Source organism: Melanotaenia boesemani, chromosome 3, assembly GCF_017639745.1.
Source record: "Melanotaenia boesemani isolate fMelBoe1 chromosome 3, fMelBoe1.pri, whole genome shotgun sequence".
Taxonomy (NCBI): domain Eukaryota; kingdom Metazoa; phylum Chordata; class Actinopteri; order Atheriniformes; family Melanotaeniidae; genus Melanotaenia; species Melanotaenia boesemani.
The window spans coordinates 16,003,259-16,026,351 of NC_055684.1; the positions used below are offsets into that span (position 1 = coordinate 16,003,259).

Sequence of the window (23,093 nt, forward strand, 5' to 3'; positions counted from 1 at the left end):
ACTTAACCTGAGAGTGAGCCACGAGTTTAATTAGAGGACTGTTCTCGTAGCTCAATCTGACTAAACACTGTAATGTTTCTGCTCTGCTGATGGTAGTCTAAGCACACAGATACCAAGGGGACGACATGCTGTTGGCAACCATGTTCTTTCTTTTTTTTTAACTTTCCATCTCACATAACATGCCTCCGTCATCAGCTGGTGTCTGCCACCAGATCAGGCCATGCACTGGATGTTACAAACACATCCATGAGCATTGTGGTTTATTTGAATCTGTGAAGTGTATTTGAATATCTGAGCCCTGAAACATCAGATGTCAGTGTGTCAAACACATCCACTGACATCAGAGGTTTCAGGTCATAAATGTACTTTTCCATTTTTGCAAGCATGAAAGAATCCCATTGAAGTTTGTACAGACTGAGGCATTCAGACAGAAGAAGGTGGAGAAAGGTGCTCCAGTAAGAACCTGAAGGTACCACAATGATGTTCCAGTATTGCTTGATTATCGGTGGGTACTTATAAGTGCATTTTCACACACTTAAATGGCTGCTTTGATATTTAAACTTTCTGTTCATTTTGTAACCAATTGATTTCTCCAAAGCTATATATATATATATAAAAATCCACTTTATTCCAGCTTATTGTGACTTTTCTCACTGAGAAGACATTTAACAGAAAACCACGGAAGACTGGTTCAGGTTATAAAACATCATCCTGCCAAATATTTACTGCAGATTTAATGTGTAAAATTAATTGAAGTGGCAGAAAAATTAATTGAACTTGTCTGTAGACTTTGGGGACGTAACGACCACACACCATGTAAAATTAAATGTTTAGTTTTAGAGCTAAATGTTGATGGGAAAGGGCCTCTGCCTTCAGATAACACTTAGCTCTTGAAGGTTGGGTTAGTCTGTCTTTAGTCATGTGTAAGGAGAAAAAAAAGTGTTGTCCAGAGATTTTTTTTTTGTACATATTACAATTCCAGTGTTTTATCAGTCATATTGACAGCACAGCAAATTAAAATGTCATTGTGAAGATGAGTAAGCAACCAGTGGGGAGTATGATGGACAATCCAGTCAGCTTGGTCTTCTGAGCCTCAGACCATCTCTGTTTCTGCTCTAACCTTTGCAGAAAGCAGAGGTCATGTCTTGTCAGTTCATCATGAAGCTCAGTTGTTGGATCATTTCTGTTCTACTGCTGCTAAAACTGAACCTTAATTCAACTTTAGTGTGTGTACAGTGGTGCTGTATGGAAAATGATCGTGATAGCGAAGACATCAGAACTATGAGGTAACAAAACAAAATGGGTTTTATTAATGGCTCCTGTTAAACCTGTTAATCCTTTTCTTTCTGCTCAATGCCATGGGCCAAGATTTTTGTCTACTAGAAATGAGAAATGTATTGATTTGAACTATTTTCTCATATAAGTGTACGTTAACTTTTAGCCCGTCCTTCTGTTGTGCCGTAGTGTTGAATAATGGTAATGGTGCCATGATCCACCTTCTGGTAAGAATGGTTCAGGATAGTATTGGAAGAAACAGAATAGCTCCATCAGGAAGCTTTACCTGGATGACTGCTTATTTTTCTAGTTAGTGTTTCAATTTGTTCATTGATTAATTTTTCTTCTTTTTTTTTTAATTAATTTTCATAGTTTAAATATTTGTATAATTATTTTTGTAAAGCTATTTTTTATTTATTATGAACAAAAAAACTAAATGAAAAATAACATTTTTAAAAATTACTTACACATAATAAATGTGAAATTGTTTAATTTTTATCTTAGTCTATTTTCCCACCTATTTCCTATTTAGGATCAAAAGTCACTTCAAACTTCATTTAGAAATAAAAATGTTCAAGTAAAGTCTTACACAATTTAACACGTACACATCTTTCATGGAGTGAAATCATTAATTTATTACATTTACTATAAATAAAAAAACATTAAAAAACATGCTTTATACAACAACAGAACACAGGTTCACTCATGATTTAATCAAGTCAACAGATTTTCTGTAGAATAAATTTTAAAATCTTATTAGCTGTCTCATCCAAAGTAATTTTAATAGAAAGAGCATAAAAACAAACTATAATTATAACATCCTTGCATAAAGGTGCTCGTCCAGATTCAGAGGGCAGCAGGAGAAACTCGCCTGCCGTGGCAGGAAAGATGGCAGTATTTTGCAGTAAGTGAGGTAGAACTCCACTCCACTTCCCTTTTCTCCTGTAAACAAACTGGGATGTGCAACTGATGGAGCTGGTGGATGCTGGGAGTGGAGGTGGAGAGACATCAGTGGTAGCAAGCGGATATGATTTGTTTTATGATTGTTAATTCTGACATCCATGATTTGAATATTCAGGTTGAGTGAAAAGCAGAAACTAAGTCTGAGTCCTGCATGAGTTGGTGGAGACGCATGGTAGCAACTAATGTCTGTACTGATGGCGGGTTCACTGATTTCTGAGTATGTACTGTTGCCTTAACTTCCAAAACGTGACAGAATAAAAATGGATTTTACTCCTTTCATGCAGCTCCCGTCACAATCTGCTTTCACTGTTAAATACCGAGCTGGAAAATGTTGGGAGAAGGGCGCTACCTCGCTGAGCTGGTGACATCATTTGCAGTAGTAACCATGGTTAAACATGTGGCATGAAGGGCTAAAGCCTCACCACTTCCTCCTGCTTCTTTACCACAGAAGGAAGTTGTGATGCCTCATCTTCCCTCTGACGGAGGAGACTTGTAGCATAAAGGTAACAGCTTGGTTTAAGCTGAAAAAACTTCTCTGCTGTCGTCAAACTGCATTTTAGACTCAGGAAAGGTGGGAACCACCAGCTCCGGATTATTGGTAACATTCTGATTTGCTAAACTTGATGGCTGCATTTTGTTAATATTTCGGTGTGACATGAATAAAACCAGTTTTGGCACACCGATTGTCCCATTCCTGTGCTCCAAAGCTTCCTGAACAAGAAGGTTTTCAGGAATACACTCATTATTAGTGCATAAAAACAGCTGTGAAGCGTCGTCATGTGTTGGAGGTCACATGCGGTGTGTTGTTGAGGGCAACCGCTGCTCGTTGCCGTGGTGGTTCAGTAGTGGGTTCAGATCTGTCTCCAGCTCCTTCTGCTTCTGTAACAAACCCTGAAAACAAACTTCTATCAGCTACTGGTTATGGTTTAAGTTCAGACCAGTAAGCTGTCATCAGTCCTGTTCATTTCCAGTGGCTGTGAGATTCCTTTCAGTTTGAAAATCATTTTAATTTTAATTATCATTTACTGTACCTTGTGAAATTGGCTGAACAGAAATATAGACCGTGTGTGTGTTTTACCTGCCGCAGCTGAGCCAAGCCTCTCAGGATCTCCTGCTGTCGCTGTGTGTGTGTGTTGCGTAGCAGCTCTGGGTGGAGGAGCGGGTCTCGATGTGCAGGAGGAGATGCTGAACTCGTAGGAGGAGCTCCTGACCCAAAAAATAAAGAAGCTTTTTTTTTGGAAAATAAATACACTGATTCAGGGTAACATCTGATTTCCTCTAAAAGTTCAGTGGTAATGTTTGTCTATTTTACACACACATCCATTTCCTGTCCATCTCTTAGGTTCCTCTCCTCTGCTGCCCCTAAAAGATTACTATTATGAAGTACACTGCTCAAAAAAAAGAAAAAAGGAACTCAAAGTCAGTCCCACTTGATGATTTCAATCTGACAACCCCAATAAAGGAATGGTCCTGCAGTGTTTGTATTTTGCCAGTGTCTCACTACTAGAAGTAACATGAGGCGTGTCTGCAACCCCCAGAAGTTGCTCAGGTAGTGCAGCTCATCCAGGATGGCACATCAGTGTGTGCTGTGGCAGAAAGTTTGCTGTGCCTCCCAGCACAGTGTGAACAACATGGCATGGAGGAGATACCAGGAGGCATGGAGGAGGTTGTATCAGGGCAACAACCCAGCAGCAGGACCACTACTACTCCTTTCTGTAAGGAGGGGCACTGCTAGAGTCCTACAGAATGACCTCCAGCAGCCACTAATGTCCATGTTTCTGCTCAAATTGTCACAAAACAGACTTCATGAAGGTGATATGAGGGCTTTAAGTCCACAAGTGGTGCCTGTGCTCACAGTCTAATACTGTACACAATACGTAGCCATATATACTTCAATAGCCTATTCTTCTCACTTACTCTCTCATGCTCTATTGATTTGTATATGTTGTACATAGATTTGTATATTTTGTTTATTATATGGTACATAGATTTGCATGTTTGTTTTGCTGCTCTATTTTGTTTCTTAGCTGAGTCTTTTGTGCCAATTCCTGCTGCTGCAACCCCTAATTTCCCAGCTTTGGCCTGCCTCTTCACCAAACCTGAATCCAATCAACAACCTCCAGGACATCATGACTCATTTCATCCATCACCACCATATCACACCACAAATTGTCCAGTGGTTGACTATTAATCTGATCCAGGTCTGGGAGGAGATCCCTCAGAAGAACATCCATCTTCTTATCAGGTGCATGCCCCACCCCCCACCACACACACACACACTACTGAACCTCATTTTGAATTGTCTTGAGGAATTTCCACAGAAGTTGGGTCAGCCTGTGATCTAATATTTTCCACTTTTTTTTTCATCCTGAATCCAGACCTCCCTGGGGTAATTTGAATTCCCATTGATCATTCTTATGTTACTTTGTTCTCAACACATTCTACTATGTGATAGGATTTTTAACTGGAATATTATTTCATTCAAGAGCTAGATGTGTTTTAAGTGTTCCCTTTATTTTTTGACCAGTGCATATTCTTCCCTTGATACGTCTAAAAACACACATCCTTATTATTATGCACTATTTAAGTGAAACATTGCATATCAGTGTGTCTAATGTCCATCCTTATCCTTCTTATTGCAAAGTTTGTATCACTGAGATTGTTTCATTTGGCATTAAAATGCACCTCAAACGACCACTTGGGATCAAATGACATTTTCCTGCTCTGTAGGCAAATCACACACCGCCAGCTGTGGCCAACAAACAGGACTAACAGGTCTGCTAATGTTTGTGAATGAAATAATTTTTAACTCAGACACACAGACATTTTCTTTGTAATTCACACACTTTGTGTTCCAGAAACATTAAAAGACTGTGTTATAAAAGGAAGATGCAAAATGATAAATTGTGGTTCAAGTCCACACTTTGGCCCTTTGCTGCATGTCGTTCCACTTTCTGTCATCTTCCCTCTTAAGCAACTTTTTAAAGAAAAAGGCCACTAGTGTAAAGTTTGGTATATTTATGAATGTCTTGTGTCTGACCTGAGTGTGTGTGGGGTGGAGGTGTGTCAGCAGGCTCCAGTGGATCCAGGTGGAAGACTTCATCAGTCCGTACGTAGGGAATGAACTCCAGGACTGGAGGTAAAGGATGAAGAGTGGTGGAGACCTGCTGACTCTGAACTTTGTGTCTGACTGCAGGGACAGCAGGAGAGCGCCCTCTGGAGGACAAGATGAAAAACATTGAATCATGTAGTGTAATTCTTGTCTGTTCAGATGTAAAGTTACCTATTGATACAAAGTACTTTCTATTCTCTAAATAAGATTTAAACCAGTGTAGTGCAGTGTCATAGGCCCACCCAGTTCTCCAGTCGTTTAAGTAACATATTGTGGTCAACTGTATCAAATGCAGCACTGAGGTCCAGTAAGACGAAGACTGACATTTTTCCATCGTCTGTATTCAAACATATGTCATTCATGACTTTGGTCAGAGCAGTCTCAGTGCTGTGGTGCTGTCTAAAACCCGAATGGAAGACGTCGTAGCAGTTGTTTTGTATTAAAGTCATTTTGCTGATGAAAAACGGCGTTTTCAATGATCTAACTTAGAAAAGGAAGATTTGAGATCGACCTGTAGTTGCTCATTTCTGTCTTGTCTAGATTGTCCTTTTTAGCAGAGGTTTGATTACAGCTGTTTTTAGAAGTTCTGGGAAGACGCCAGAAATTAAGGACAAGTTCACAATCTGTAACAGACCTGGTTCCAGAGTCTTTGAGACCTTTTTGAAGAAACCTGTGGGCAGGCTGTCCAAGCAGCAAGAGGAGTTCAGCTAACATAAGACGTCGCCCAATGGGACGCTGTTAACGCTCTTAATGGGATTAAACTGTGTCATGGTGTTTAAACTGGTTTTCGATGGACACAGTATGTCTCATGAACCTGCTGTTGATAAACCAACTGCTTGTCTGATATTCTGGATTTTGTCTAAAGAATTTGGCAAACTCATTGTCAGCTTTGGTGTAATAAAGTTCTGGTGCTACTGACACAGGAGGGTTTTTTAGCCTGCCGACTTTAGCGAATAAGACCCGAGCATTGTGACAGTTTTTGCTAATAATATCAGAGAAATAGGACTTTCTTGCATTCCTCAGTTGTAAATTATAAATGGTAAATAGACTTGTACTTATATAACGCTTTTCCCGTCAGCTGGACCACCACTTGAGTTTAGCTTTACTGCACCACGTCTCATGCCAGCAACTGGATATCATCACACAGGCCGTTTTAGTTGCGCACCGTGGTTTGAAAATCTTAAGTCATTGTAAACTTGTGAACCCATGAATTAATTTCTCAAATATTATTTCATAAGGTTTTTAATAAAAAGAAAAAAATAATTCCAACATTTCTGTGTGAAGCATTTTCTAATAAAATGTTAACTGCAGTCATTTGATGGATAAAACAGGGTTGTTGCTTATTTTTTGGTCTCCTGTGGTCTCAGCAGGGAGAAAAAAGCTGTCAGATCTCTTCACCTGTCAGTGTTGATGGTTGTGGAGATGTTGTTTCCTTTGTTGCCAGTTTCCACCTGAGAACATAAGCAGTCGTCAATGCACGTTAATAAACAACGGTCAGGATTGATAAATATACCTTTAAAGATAAAGAAAAATCAGGTTTTTAGACTTTAGTATGGAGGGGTTGTGTTACCTTCTTGGCGGGACTGGTTCTGGTCTGCTGAGTACTGGGACAGAGATGGAGCTCCTGGTGCTGAGCGGCAGAAGGTTCGGTTCTGGACAGACAGGTTCGCTCCTGCAGAGCGAGGAGCTCAGCCTGCCTCTTCAGGCGACTCTCCTGTCTGTCCTTCTGCATGGCGACTGGGTAACGCTCCGAGGCGGGAACAAACCGACGGCTGGGCCTGGAGGACCAGGACATAGGTTCAGGAGGTCGAAGGAAATACTGAATCAATGACACCGGGATGTTGCACGATGCTCAAGTTACATCACAGTAAATTTAATGATCAATTTTTAAGTATTAAATAACATAAAAAATTCTTAAAATTCAGATAAATCTGACATGATGGTAGACGTGGCAGCAAAAACAGTTTTAGAAGGACATTTAACCTCAGCCAAAATCAGAAATTTGACTAACTGTACTAAAATGCACCTTGACACACGAATATTAAACTTACAGAAAAGCAACTACGTTCAACTTTAGAGGGTTGAATAAGGAAAAATATTCAAACTCATCTTTGTGGATTTGACACACTTTATAAAAAAATTAAAGGCTTCCTGGCTGAAAGGAAAACAATCCTATAGTACAATGCCATTACATGGACTGTACAGATGTTTGACAAGACACATCTTCCAGCTGTGAACTGCTTCTTTATCATTTTACAATCACTTTGTCATTCGGCCTCATTATAACTTTTGAAACTGACCACAATGAACATAAATATTGGTGTCAAATGAACTGGTGACAGTGCAGAAACTACTGCGATATGTTAGCCAAGAAAAATAGAAATGCTAGACAGTAAACTTAATAGACATTTTATTAGAAGAAACATTGACTAAATCTGCTGCTCTACTTTTTATTTTGTGAAATGTTGTGTTTGTGAAACAGGTTTTGTCTACAGTGTTCACATGAAGCTGCAGATGTCATCACATCTAAACTGTGAGTTGTGGGTTTCTACCTCTGAGTGTTCCACTCTGGCCTCCTCTTGTCTCTCCTGCTCCTCTCTGTCCTTACAAACGGTTCATACGGGTCTCCTGCTGGCAGACACATGTTTTCCTTCCCCGTTCTCCCTCTGCTCCTGCTGTTTGAAGGAGCAACAGACGGAGAGGGAGACGGGTGATGCTGAGCACCGACGTCAGGAATCTGAACTTCATCAGCTTTCAGTGGGAGAAGAGGAGCAGCTTCTAAACGCAGAGAGAAGATACACTGAGTACAGAAATACAAAATACTCAACAGCATGACGGCAGAATTTAGGGTCACAAGTGAAATCTGTCGTCTCTTCATAAATAACAATGCATGAAAGCCAAGTCTTTACAATTATTTAGCTAAAAAATAAAATTAGAAATAGACATGAACTGTCCAGCTGTGTTCCTTGGTAGTCTAGGTTTGACATGTTTTGTTTGCCTCTAAAGTTATACGTGATTTTTTTTCCAATGGCATACAATGATTAAGTTCATTCACCCATTGAGAGGAATGAGGAGGACTCACTGAGAAAAGTGTTTTTTTTCCAGCTGTTAATGCTTTTTCCTCCTTTTTAAAAATTAGATTTTGCATTTTTTTTCTGCATGTAAAGGTCTGATAAGTTGAGCCCACAGGGACATTGCCACACATGTCCTGATCTACCTGCAGTGCCTCATTTAAGTTCAAGCTTTTCTTGATGATGTGACTATGACAAACATCCGAATCATGCCGGCCTGGTGTCTTGCTTGGCACACTTTAAATAGGAAATGAGTAGCTGCTTGTACTCCACTGTTACTGTATTAACTCTGTTACCTGTCTGGACGGCAGTGTTTTTGAACAAGGAGGCTGAACGGTTAGCATCCTCCACATCCTTGGATTGTGTAATAACCTCTGAACACACAGACATAAAAACACACAAAAGTCAGCAACATCCATTTTAAGATGTCATTCACTTTATTTGGTAAAAGTACTCTTTACCTTTTCATTCTAGTCAGACTAATCCTAAACAAACTGTAAACATAAAATCTAAAAAAGTAAAACTTGTCAGCCAGGTAGACTTTATAGACTGGGCTTTATCAGTATCTCCATCAAGCAGCTCCTCGTGATAAATGATGAAATAAACACCAGATTAGACTCGCTGGGAAGTCATGATGTGGTTGAATCGTGTTCGTTTTCTGCGTTAAGTCAGCAGCACATTAAATCTGTTTACTTGTCTCCTACTCTCTGTGATCCGATTTACTTTTAATCAATACAGTCAAATTCCCAATAAAACTGCACTATTCACACATTTAGCGGTTTCTAATGTCAAACAGCAAAAAGAATTAAGTGTCCCATTAAGCAAAACAGCAGTCACTTTTAAAGTATCTCATGACTTTTTATCTTCTGTAATAAATGATTTATTCTATAACTGCAACCTCATTTGACAAAATCTGCCCTGATTCCAGCTACATTTACACGGGAAATGATTTCCCAGAGGGGAAGAGTTGAAACTGTCTCAAATGTTTTCTCATACAGTCTACAACAGAGGTGTCAAACATACAGTCCGGGGGGCCAAAACCAGCCCACCCGAAGGTCCAATCTGGCCCACACGAGGAATTTTAAAATTGTGAATTATTATATTTAGATTATATTATTTAAAACAAACGTTACTGCAATTCCTAATTTGTCTACATAGGCTAATTAAAAAATAAAACCTTTCTAATGCAAGTTACTTGTTACATCTTTTTTATTTAAAAGATCTGACTTCAGTTTGCATTTCGAGTCATTTCAGGTGGTCAGGATTACTAGGATTACATTTGAAATAACTTCTAGCTAATGAAAAGCTACTCTAATCATCTACTCTACTACGATACTCTAATAATCATTGTAAAAACGGTATTTTTCAGCTTCAGATGCTGTGATTAAATGTAAGTTGTTATGCATCGTAAAATAAAAAAAATAAAAAAAACTATGTAAATAACTGTCTATTTTTTAACTGTACTTAAATTTCTCATCTTTTATAGGTTACTATGCTTATATTTTAAGGAGACATTGTGTAAGAATTGTAAAGCTGGAATCATGTATGACATTCTAACACATAGAGCCTTTTAGCATTTCACTTTCTCAAACACGTATTGCAACAACATTAGCCGTCATATCTCAAAAAGCCTCGAAAACCTCGAAAATCTTCTCCTCCCACATCTCAGATGCGCTGGCTTTCAGGGACAATGTGTAGCTGGTGCTATTTGTCCCTTGCTGACGACTGTAGTTTAAAGATGGCAGACCGTCATGGCGCTGCTCTATCGGCTTACCCACATAAACCCGTATAAATGTATAAACAAATCTAAAATTCTTCGCTTATGGGAATGTGTTAGATCATTAGCGGAGGTCATAATACACCAATGATAACACATATATACACGCAGGCATCGATTTTAGCCAGTAAACAACAGAAAATGTTACACAATGTTCCTTTAATGGTCTCACCCACTTGAGGTCAAAAAGTGGGTCCTGAACCATGTGTTTGACACCCCTTGATCTACAAGAAGCTGAAAGGCATCAGAGACATCACACTTACAAGACAAATATGTCCTACAGGTAGTTTGACTTATTTCTAGCTGCTGTTTTTTTTTTTTTTTTTTTTTAATAAGATGGTAAGGGGGTCTGCTAAGCAAGTAAATAAAAAAAAATATATAAAGATTGTTAAACATGGTGAGCGAGCATCGTAAACAGTTGTTGGGTTTGGTGGTGGAGCTTGTGGTTTATATTCAGCTACAGGGGGAGCCAACAGTTAGGGGACCATAGTCAGAGGAAGGGGATTAATTTGACTGCAGCAGTTCAGTAATCAGTCTCTCCTTTTAAATGTGGTAGCATGCTGGGAGCCAGAGAACAACATGCTGGAGCTGACAGTCTGAGTGTGTGCTTAACTGCCTTCTTTACACCACACATAGAAAACGGTCAATCCCTTAAAAAGATCATTAAAACAGACAGTACTTGTGTGGTAATGACATAAATTTGACTTTGCTAAGAACTAACAGTTGCAGGAACACTGATAGAGGGTTATTTTTTTCCAGAAATGTGAGTCTGTGATGCAGTAATTTTTCAGTATTCCTGTGGGACTCTACTTACTGCTGGACTCAAATGTTTCCTGAAGGTTTTTGTCATTGTGGCCGTTCTCTGGCGGCTCTACCTGATGGACCGCCTGCACCTGAAGACACACAATCAAACAATGATACACCTACAGCTATGAGTCAGTTTGTTTTTGGCCTAATCAGCAAACATTTCAGAGAAAAATCATAAAGGTTGAACAGCTTTAGCTGGTTGTGTTTCTCTTTGTATTCCTGTTGTCCTCTGACCTGCTTCATCTTCAGGGTTTCTAGCTTATATTGTCTCTGCAGCATCTCCCTTTCCAGTGCCACCCTCCTCTCTTCCTCCTCTTCCTCTCGTCTCCTCTTCGCCTCCTCTTGCTCTCTTTGTTTCCTGCGCTCCTCCATCTGGGCTTCAATCACTTTCTGGAGGAGAAAAAAGTTGATGTTTACAAAAGTAAAGTGATAAAAACCTAAGAGTACTGCTCCTGCAGCCTCAAGTCCTTCACCCCCTCTACTCCTCTTCTTACCTGCTGCTCCAGCTGTTTGAGCCTCCTCCTCTCTCTCTCTTCAATCTGGACAGGGTCAAGCAGGGAGGTCATCGTCCTCAGATAGCTGGACAAAAGACAGGAAAAAACTAAAAGTTTTACATATAAAATCCAAGTCTGGAGATAGTTTGGTTGAAAGCTCAGATCTGATCAGCTACAGATCATGATGGTGAGCTTTTTTCCTTGAATGGATAAACAATCAAGTCCACGGGTTATTTGTAGGTGAGGTAAATAAGAAAAGGTCAATTTGATTACTTTGTCCCTCACTCCCTCTCCTACCTGGTTCTGGGATATCCACCAGTTGAATCCACACTGGCTCCAATGACACTTTCTGCTCCACAGCTACTTGTTGCCTCCCAGACCAGAGACAAGCTGGACGAGGGCTCCCACTCTCCTCGCTCAGAGCCACTGAGCTGAACTGGAGGAAGGGCGGATGGAGTTGGAGCCTGAACGAGAGGCCTCCTCTGCAGCGAGTCAAAGTGTGTGGCCCAGCGCTCGTGATCCTCCGTCTGCTGAGACGACGACATGGTAACAGGTGAGAACAGAACTGCATCTCACACACCCTCCTCTGAAGTTTCTGCTGTGCCTCCACTTCACCTGGTTCTGCAGCAGTTTCTCTCGTTTCCTGCGTTCAGACGCCTCCTCTTTCTGGTGGTCCAGCTCCTCCAGCCAGCGTCTCCTCTGCTCCTCCCTCCTCTCAACACTCAACACATCCTCCATCGGGGTGATCTCCTGCAGGGAAAACAGAATTTATCCAATGTGATTATAAAAATCTATTTTTATGGCATGCTTTAATTTTCTCATTTGAATTAAACCACAACAATCACAGAGACTGACTCTACAAGTACATGTTTAATTTAGCCAATTACTTCTTGACTCAAATATAATATGATCTCAAAATTAATTATCAAGCCAGGTATGCACAGGTTAAGCAAAAAAAAAGTGGATTAAATTACTTGGTTATAAATTATTTAAATTATTCCTTTTTCATCAGTACAATCTCATGAAAAAGATAATTCAAAGGATGGCATGAATAATTTTCTTCTGAAAAAAAAGTATCATGGTGTGAATAAACTGAAGAAAGTCACAAAATAAAGCTGATCTTTAAATGCTGTCTTGACCACCTTTAACTTGAATTTAACAGAGGAGGGACAGTCGCTCTGTACGACTCATCTGTCTGTTATCAGGTCAGATTTACCCCGAGTCTGAGGCTGGATCTGATGGCTGCAGGTAGCTCTCTGAGGCTGACAGAGCTCTGGACAGATAACACACTCTCTGCATACTCCTCAGCCTGAAACACACACACACATATCTTAACAATTTAATTGTGTCAGTCTTCTCTTCTTGACTAAACTTGATGAACAGGCTCAAATGTTCTCCTCAGTATCACAGTTATTAATGTTAAACACCCAACATAATATAAATATTAATATAATAAATATTAGGGCTGTCAGAGTCAACGCGTTAATGACGCATTAACACAAATTCCTTTGAACTGTACGATTAATGTGATGTAATTGTACGATGTGATGTATGATTAACACACACACATTACGTGGTTTCAGGAAGGGTTAATGCTGTGGTTCTGACGCCGAAATGGACACAGAATAGGTCTTTTATACGGACAGTTTAGCGTTAAAGCTCTTCCAGATGGTTCTCAGAACAAGACTAAAGTCTTTTGTATCTACTGTTAATGTGAACTGAGTTACCACCATAGTGCGCTGTGTCTCAAATACCACCGGCTGAAACGCCTACACAACTGATCCAGAGAGCCCTCCTCGATCTGTGATGGAAAGCTTCCAGCAGACGTCCTGATAATCTACATGCAGCAACCTTTCAACAGCTGGTCTGGACAAACTAAAGAAGTTGGAGGGGGTGCTAGAGCACTGCAGGATACTTACTCTTGTTTATGAGAGCGTATATGCAGGGGTTATGTGTGCATATGTGAAGTCATTTAACCTCAGGTAAGTAAATATAACACGTAGCTAAAGCGCCTTAATATATAACATGACTGCCTACAGGAGTATTAAAAACATGATATCTTGTTATGGTACATTAGACACTCATGTGATTAACTGTAATTAAATATTTTGAATGACTGACAACCCTAAAACATATTTAAATTATTACCAGTATTTCTTGTTCGTCAAATGACAGGTTATCTCATAGACATGAAAACAGCCAAATGAAACCATAGCGATGAAGATGAAATGTGCTTCGTACCTGCAGCCTGTCTGGAGCCAAACGCTGCTGCTGCTGCTGCTTTAGGGCCACCTGCTCATCTATAACCAAAGACACACAGAAAAGTTTAAACATATTTGTCAGTTATATAAAACAAATGCTTTTTTCCCACTTTTGTGTTCATGGGACCAATTTAGAGTCAGTTTTCCAGTTTGCATAGTAACATGATGGAAGAAGAAAAAGAAGAGAGAAGGAAGAAGAATATATATGTTCTGACTTATATTATTAGTTCAGCTGTGTTAGATGTTTCTAAATATCCTATAAATGTTAAGATCTTCTATTTTCTTCTTAGTGATTATGAGTGGAGTTTTTATCTTCTCTTTGCCAGCATTAAAAAGGTTTGTTTGACATCACTACCTCTGCCGACCAATGCATAGTAGACTTGGAAAGTTCAAGGAGCCCAGTACAGATGTAAGAAAGAGAATCATAGATTAACATGCCAATAAATAAATAAAATAAAAATAAAGACAATTACAATTACAGATCCCAAGATCATCAGCTCAAACAAGCCTCCCTGAGCTATAAAGAACAACCCAGGAACTGCCACCATGAACTTTAACCTCCTGAAGCACTTGTAGTAAAGCTGGCTTTACATCCCCATGGACTGAGAGGCTGCTGTCCAAAAGAAGAGTTTCTGCTCCAAAATCAACGCATTTGAGCTTGACATAAGTTTGCAGGTGGTCACACAAACAAAGGAAGAGCCTAATAAAGGGATGTTCCATGATGATATACAAGAAAAAGTGGTCACAATGATTAGAGACATGGTAAGGGGAGTAGAAGTGAAGCATTCAACTCCAAGAACAATTTCAAATGTTAAGTATTGTATGGTGGTGGTAGAAGCATCTTCTACTGGGGTGAAATTGGCAAAAGGTGGATGAAATAATGAGCAAGGAGAATATTTTTTTTTAGGAATTGTTCAGCATAGCCTGAAAGTAACAGCGGACAGTTGTGACCTGGACATAACTGGAAGTTTAACAGGACAACGAACCCAGACTAAACTTGCTCGGTAACTAAATAACCAAATTTTGTGTGTGTGTGTGTGTGTATGTTGTACAACTGCTCTACAAACATAAGAATAAAACATTGTCATGACTTGTATGTCCATGACAGGGGTTTAAAATTTCCATTCAGAACTATGGTTCCCTTTTAATAAAGAAAGTTGATTCTAGCTTCACAAATGAATAACCACTTATCTCTCATAAACACTCCAAGAGATTATAAAGTATGAAAAAACACTTACCAGTGAGATCATGTGAGGCTTAGGTGAGATCAGCAGCTTAGGAAACACTAGCCGTTTACCAGCAGGATGTTGTGGATTTTATGCCACAAGAACAGATAATAGGGCAAACAGCTGCTCATGTTCACTGTGGCCCACATTCCCAATAAGACTTATAAATATCTTCAAATTTAACTCCTCTATCAGATGGGATTTGGGGTCCATGAGTTCCATTTCTGATTCTTTAGCTGATGTTTTATTGATGATTTTCCTAATTAAAACTAGTTGCTGCTCATTGCTGAGCTCAGTGTTTTCTAAAAAATGTTGTAACACAAAAAAAGAAGCTGAAACTCTAAAACTGGTTAAATGTCTGAGATATCTGTGTCTTTAAAGTATAACTGATAAAACCTGGATTAGACATTTTATTTTAAATGCTTGTGTGTGTGATTGGAGGGATATACCAAGCTCTCTCCTCCACTGAACCTTCCTGGCGTCGATGGCAGCCTTACTGTCTGACTGTCGGTCCTCCAGCCAGCTGAACAGACATGCAGGCACCCTGAAAAACAGCAGAAACACTCAGCTTTTCAGAATGAGCTGCTGTAACCCTGCTGACCTTTCTAAGCTCTGCATGTCAATAACCAGAATTATTTGCCATGTTTTTGGTGGCTTTTTTTTATGCAAATACGTCAAAAGAAAGAACAGTGCAGGAGGAGTATAAAATCAAACTATTTGATTTATAATTCATGCTGAATCACCTCACAGAATAGTTCTTACCCATTGTCTTTTTCTTGTGAGCTTCTGGTTGTATCTGTTCCTCCCCCTCTCTTCTTTATTCCTTTCTCTCCTCCTCCACCTTCCTCCTTTATTTCCCCATCTTCTCCTTCTTTCACAGAAGAGGCACATTTCAGATCAGTCTCATTTCCTAACGGAGACAGTTAGATACAGTTTGAAAGTTTTGGTCATCTGTGTGATGCAGGGCTCATCAGTCTACGCTGCTTCCACCAGTACCTTGTGGCTCCTGGTTCTCTGGTGCATGCTGACCATTGCTGAGGGTCTGAGCAGCGTTGAGTAAATGTTGCAGCTGCTCATTGGTTAGACACACGATGTCCTTGAGTCTTTCATCTCCACTGGGAAGAGTGTTCTTCAATCCCAACTTTCCACCAACCCGAATCCCAGTGTTTGGAGGCTGTTCTGTTTTCTTGTTGGCTCTCTGGGGTCCAACGTTGTTGTTGACTGCATGTTTGATTGGTTTCACCTTGTGCACACAAACACAGATAGATTATTAATGGTTAAAAATAAAGCATTTAACTCTTTAGAAACCATGAAAACCATTCCTAAATTAAAATGAGACGAGCTTGATTAGTTCTGTAAATATATTACAAACTTCAAACTGACCTTGACACTCTACCATTTAGACCATTTAGACATTTACACACTATCATTTGTATGCTGAGCAGGGGACAGAGGTGCGTCTGAGTTTTACCTTCTCTTTTTCACTTTTGTCTCTTTTTATTCATTTTAATTTCTTTATTTTTTCATTCTAAACCATATAATAAAGGTATGCAGTCCAAATGAGGTGAGGAGTGTGATATCTGATCCAAATCATTGACTTAATCTGAATATGATTCTTAAAAAAAAGAAAAAAAAAATAGTTTAAGGATTAACCACTGGTCTTGAGTCTTCGGGGCCAAGCCCTGGTACATAAGCCAGTGCTGCATCGCTCGCAATTAAAACCTTTCTTAAGATTTTTGGTTCTGAATAATTTAAACAATATCTTTAACACGTCAGCACCTTATAGGTTAACATTAAAGTTAAGGTTAAAAGAGGATCTGTATCACTAACACTGAAGTAAATTTTGTAAAAGCAAACAGCTAATGATATTTTCTCATCACCAATCGTTTACTGAGGATGATCCTGTATTGTGTGGCTTTAATCTCTGCTGCACAAAGACTTTTATTTCATTGATAAAAGGAGAAAAACTTTAAACCAAACCAGCAGGTTTATCAGTGTTTCTTTGGCATTATTGGCTGTTTAACTTTAGTCACCACATCTGAAGAAAGATGACCCATGTAGGCATTTGGTGAGATGATGCTGCATTATGATTAACATGGTAGGGTTGATGTAAAACTTTATCCAAAACAACATAAAAATGTTGCATTCACTTGCACTCTGGCTTTTAAAATTAAAGGTCAGTCACAAAGAAAAAAAAACTACATAAATAGAAATATAAGTAAAAAAGTAAACTTATCCTCTTTTTTGCTTTTATTGCGGCTACAGCAAAATTGCACTTTAACCCCTGGACAAGAGACTTGAGCTGGAGAGTGAGCAATATGTATATTTAAAGAATAATGCCTTTTCAATTATATTTATTTCAAAAATTATTTTTTAAAAATATTATTTTATTTCAGTCACAGTGGTGAACACAACTCAGGTTGTTGAGTCCTATAAATACCTGAGTACCGTAAACACTGAGTCTGTGGTCAAACGAAGCCAACAGAATTCTTTTATCGAGAAAGCTGAACTCTTAATGTCCCTCAGTCAATTTTATGTAAAGCTAATTGTTTTTTATTTTAAGTCCTTTTATTATTTTCTTTTCTCTCTTGGTTTTATTACTTTCTATTAAGGACAGGAACAGTCAGAATAACACCGTCAGGATCTGCTCAAAGATAAACGGATTTAAACTCAGATTTGAGCTCACTGGGTGACCCTGGTAAAAAAAGAAGCCATTGCCATCATCAGTCAACCCCATCACATTATGGCTGGTGAGTTTGTGAAGATGCCTTCAAGTCACCATTATGCACTTCCTTGAGTAAAACGAATAGTTTCTGCAAGTTGTTTATTCTTTCCACCATCAGGCTACTAATGCTGACAGTAGTCTTTAAATTCACTGAAATTGTAACCTGGACTTTCAACACCTCCAACTTTATTTTAATTTATTCTTATTTAATTTCTTTTATGCATTTTTTTAAACTTTATTCTGATGCTGTGATTTTTTTGAACTTCTTGTTCTGTTGACTGGTATGTTGATGCAGGCAAGCTGCAAATGAATTACCCTTAGTGATAAATAAAATGGTCTGAATCTGAAAATGACCACCAGAATGCTCATCATAAAGGAGTGAATATAGCTAATGACAACATAATGACTTGGTTTTAAATTTTTTATTCACTTGGTATCTCATGGGAGAAAGTTTTTATCAAGCCAGAGTGGCTGCCATGAAGAGTGTTTTACATAAGGGCTCCTAAATTGAACACTGGACATATAACATCCAAGGTGATTGATGTCTCTTTAAATCATGTCTAGTTGTTTTTTTTATTGTTTTTTTACAGACCTACTCTTTTACCTCCCAGATAATTCTGTGTAACATTACACTACAATGCACATAATATCAAAAGTTAAAACATATGCACTGCTCAAAAAAAACATAAGGGGAACATATAAACAACACAATGTAACTCCAAGTCAGTCACACTTCTTTGAAATCAAACTGTCCACTTAGGAAGCAACACTGGTTGACAATCAATTTCACATGTTGTTGTGCAAATGGAAGAGACAACAGGTGGAAATTATAGGCAATTAGCAAGACACCCCCAATAAAATAGTGGTTCTGCCGGTGGTGACCACAGACCACTTCTCAGTTACTCTGCTGGTGGTGCTTTCACTCTAGTGGTAGCATGAGACGGAGTCTACAACCTACACAAGTGGCTCAGGTAGTGCAGCTCATCCAGGATGGCACATCAATGCGAGCTGTGGCAAGAAGGTTTGCTGTGTCTGTCAGCGTAGTGTCCAGAGCATGGTGGCGCTACCAGGAGACAGGCCAGTACATCAGGAGACGTGGAGGAGGCTGTAGGAGGGCAACAACCCAGAATCAGGACCGCTACCTCCACCTCTGTGCAAGGAGGAACAGGAGAAGCTCTGCCAGAGCCCTGCAAAATGACCTCCAGCAGGCCACAAATGTGCATGTGTCTGCTCTAACAGTCAGAAACAGACTCCATGAGGGTGGAATGAGGGCTTGACGTCCACAGATGGAGGTTGTGCTTACAGCCCAACACCGTGCAGGACGTTTGGCATTTGCCAGAGAACACTAAGATTAGCAACTTCACCACTGGCGCCCTGCACTCTTCACAGACGAAAGCAGGTTCACAATGAGCACATGTGACAGAAGTGACAGAGTCTGGAGATGACGTGGAGAACGTTCTGCTGCCTGCAACATCCTCCTGTATGACCGGTTTGGCAGTGGGTCAGTAATGGTGTGGGGTGGCATTTCTTTGGGGGCCGCACAGCCCTCCATGTGCTCGCCAGAGGTAGCCTGACTGCCATTAGGTACCGAGATGAGATCCTCAGACCCCTTGTGAGACCATATGCTGGTGTGGTTGGCCCTGGGTTCCTCCTAATGCAAGACAATTCTAGACCTTATGTGGCTGGAGTGTGTCAGCAGTTCCTGCAAGACAAAGGCATTGATGCTATGGACTGGCCTGCCCGGTCCTCAGACCTGAATCCAGCTGAGCACAGCTGGGACATCATGTCTCGCTCCATCCAACCACGTTGCACCACAGAATGTCCAGGAGTTGGCGGATGCTTTAGTCCAGGTCTGGGAGGAGATCCCTCAGGAGACCATCCGCTACCTCATCAGGAGCAAGCCCAGGCATTGTAGGGAGGTCATACAGGCATGTGAAGGCCACACACACTACTGAGCCTTATTTTGACTTGTTTTAAGGACATTACTTCAAAGTTAGATCAGCCTGTAGTGTGTTTTTCCACTTTAATTTTGAGTGTGACTCCAAATCCAGACCTCCATGGGTTAATAAATTTGATTTCCATTGATAATATTTGTGTGATTTTGTTGTCAGCACATTCAACTCTGTAAAGAACAAAGTGTTCAATAAGAATTTTTCATTCATTCAGATCTAGGATTTAATTTTAGTGTTCCCTTTATTTTTTTTGAGCAGTGTATTTCCTAAAATGTGTTAACTGTTAGAGAGTTATGTAGCTCTTACCTTGGCCTCCACTTTAACGCTGTCTTTGTGATGGTTATGTGTCTTAGATAATGTCAAACTGGTGCTCTTCCCTTCAGTGGTGGTGGGGGTCGAGGAGGAAGCTGCTCCCTTTGCTTTATACCTGACCTCCCTCTGCCTCCCCGCCAGCAGCCGGGTTGTTCGCTCGTCTCCATGTACCTCTTCCACACAGGACGGCTGCTTGGCGCTCAGGATGTTAGCTGCTCTGGGCCTGATGGACAGCTGCTGGGAACACATCGCAGCACATCACAAACTTAAACTGATAAAAACCAGGATACTTCCACTTGTTTGCAATATTTGACATTAGAAAAAAAACAAAAAAGAAACAGTGCTTTACACAGCAATATGTGGCAAGCAATAACACACGTTATGAACAGAAGTGTAATCATCAGGCTGCAAGAATTATTCCTACCTTTGCTGGATATTTCTCACCTGCATTGGAGGAAAAACAGGCCAGTGAACAACAATGAAAATCACTCCACAGAAAGACAGTTTTTTCCTATTAATGCCTCTACATGTCTAGAACAATGCAAGGCTAAAATTTCCATCCATTCAATCCATTTCCTACTAGTTCAGCAGTTCAAGGTTCTCAAGAAACCAAAATTCAAGTGAAATCTGACCCAACAGGTTTCAGTAGTTGTCTTGTAAAACAGGAACAAAACAATCTGTTTACCTTTAACAAATAAAGTCTAATTATACTTTTGCCTCATTTAGAGACAAAAAACAGATAATACAATGTAATACTTAATTTCGGTATTTTATTAAATTATGACCTGAAAAGAAAGACAACCTTTTTTAACTTTTATTTTTTGCCAGTGAAAATTTCATCAAAATTCATCCATAACATTTTGAGGTACATTGCTAACACCTTGGCAGAGATAATAAAAAGCACATTGTAAGAGGTTATAAAAGCCGAAAGGTCTCACCATGACTGAGTAAAATCAACTTGGGTTTTCCTTTTTCTAGTTCAAACAGCAGGCCATCTCTGTTCAGAGACAGGGGACAAACAGTTGTACACATTTAAGACAGTTCTTTAGTTAACAGTACAGTGGCTTTCCCTTCTTCAAACAGCATAACTGTCCACTTAGGGGAAAAAACACACATTAGTTGGGTAATAAGATCAGGGAAGTATTTCAGGGAGAAAAAAATAATTACAATGTTTAACCAGAGCTTTGATTTGAGGAAAGCAGGTTGAGAACAGGTGACCAGACTCAGAGTAAAGCACATATGGAAAATGTGTGAGAAAAAAATAAAAACAAAAAAACAGAGGAAACCCAATGACAGTCATTATAAGGCTTCAATATGGCACAAGATAAGTAATGGGTCTGAAAGTGTAAATTATGTCTCAGATTATGTCTGTTGTAAGAAGACTAGGGTCAGGGAGGACTCAGGGATTCATACTAATATATTTCATACAGCAAAGTCCAGACATTCACCCTTCACGCAGTTCTAAATGGACAATAAAGTTGTGATCTAAAATCCTGCTCTATATCACATTTGATTTACATATGTACCAAAAAGAAAAAATTGACATTTTAACATGTTTTTCAGTACAATAGTATTACTTGAAATGCTGTCTAAACAGTGTCTGAGAATAGTGCCTCCACCGTGGTCAAACCAAAACACAACCACTAAACATAAAAAATGCAAATATTAGTAACAGCTTTCATAATCACCAGCTAATTAAATGAACTCCTCAAGAGATTAAAACGAGGAGGATTTATTGCAGACCTGTTTCATTAGACTGCACTATTACAGTATGAATGCATACAGTGGCGTTCTGCTGTCCAGTTGGAAGTACACAGTAAGGCAAAAATACCAAATTAATTTATTAAACAGTAGTCCATTTTTCCATCAGCATAGTACTTCGTGTGAGAAAAATATTTAAATTAATTATAAAGAAGAAAAAAATTATCACGCCTGCAGCTCATAATCAGCAGATCAGTGTTGTTTTTAATTCAGATCTAGTTTGTGTTAAGCTTTTTTATTACTAAACCCCTAACACTGTTTAAAAAATAAACTTTTGAAGTTCTTCGTTTTATTCTAGCGTTAGCAGTGTAATTATGTTTAATTTTCATAAGAACTGTAGTAGGATTAATGTTTGTCGGCATCTCTTGTGGACCAAGGATTAACAAAAACAACGTGCACCCCTTCAAATCCTTTACAAATTAAATTCGACATTTGTATTATCTGTACGATTACTAAGGTCGTGTGTTACTTGCAATTTTATGGTAAGATAAAACAACCGTTCTTGCCCATTTCACTGCGACATGTTCGCTCACCGTGTTTAACCTAGCTAGGTACTGTTTATGCTCAACAACATACTCACCCGAGATTCATGCCGACATAAAATACACGCAAAGATAGCACCACGTGTGTAAACAAATTTATAAAATCACAAATAAACGGTTTAGTATATCATTTTTTAGCTTTAAAACAATGCTTTGACTGGCTGCACTAGCAGACACACGCTAGTTCCTGATTGGTAAACAGTGTGGTTTTGTTGCTGACAACGACCAACAACATCATCACTGATTGGCTAATTTGTCATCGTGTTTAAAATGAATGACCAATCAAAGGTCTTCATTTGGATATTTTTTTTCAATTGGATGACGGCGCTTTTAATGTAACTCGGAATTGGCTGACACAAAATTACAATTACGTAATTAAGCTTACTATCACTTGAATTTCCGTGTTTTAAAAGCCGCTAACTTTTGTATTTCATGAGTGAAAGCACTCTTATGAATAAATGTCTTTAAGTGAAAATCTTATTTGTTGAATAAATACAGTTAATATGTGATCTATTTTCAAATATTTACCAACAATGCAATATTGATTTCACCTAATAAAATGCTTTATCTTAGCCCATTCTAAAACAGTATAATATAATTTATTAACTCATCTACTAAGAACCAAAGCCTTCAGGTCCAAAAATAACTTTGAACAAAAGCCATTAGTTTAATAAAGTAAAATATATTTGTGCAAAGAAGCTGAAACATGTGCAAAAAGTATGAATACTTCAAAACCGCATTTGTAAGAACTTTAATAAACGTACTTAAGCTTAGGTACATTAGGTACCTGCTTAGTCAGCAGAATGCTTAAAGGC

The 23,093-nt window shown here is 39.1% G+C and overlaps 1 protein-coding gene across 5 annotated transcripts; it reads right to left on the reverse strand.

Moving 5' to 3' along the window:
- Positions 1-1,874: 1,874 nt before the first annotated feature.
- On the reverse strand, positions 1,875-22,642 carry ccdc66 (coiled-coil domain containing 66). 5 transcript variants are annotated; one of them, XM_041979767.1, is made up of 21 exons: positions 22,317-22,642; positions 20,914-20,972; positions 20,400-20,419; positions 19,970-20,212; positions 15,983-16,229; positions 15,749-15,854; positions 15,436-15,530; positions 13,741-13,799; positions 12,716-12,808; positions 12,115-12,249; positions 11,797-12,026; positions 11,500-11,584; positions 11,240-11,395; positions 11,013-11,091; positions 8,718-8,795; positions 7,903-8,128; positions 6,921-7,128; positions 6,749-6,801; positions 5,279-5,454; positions 3,317-3,444; positions 1,875-3,129 (listed from the first exon to the last, which is right to left on the reverse strand). In XM_041979767.1, the coding sequence occupies exons 1-21, from the start codon at positions 22,325-22,327 to the stop codon at positions 3,028-3,030; spliced, it is 2,589 nt and encodes an 862-aa protein (XP_041835701.1). In that variant the 5' UTR covers positions 22,328-22,642; the 3' UTR covers positions 1,875-3,027. The 5 variants fall into 5 exon arrangements, with proteins under 5 accessions (XP_041835701.1, XP_041835703.1, XP_041835700.1 ...); XM_041979766.1 differs by having other exon boundaries at positions 1,876-3,129; positions 15,749-15,896; positions 19,970-20,209; XM_041979765.1 differs by having other exon boundaries at positions 1,876-3,129; positions 15,749-15,896.
- Between the last annotated feature and the right edge of the window lie 451 nt (positions 22,643-23,093).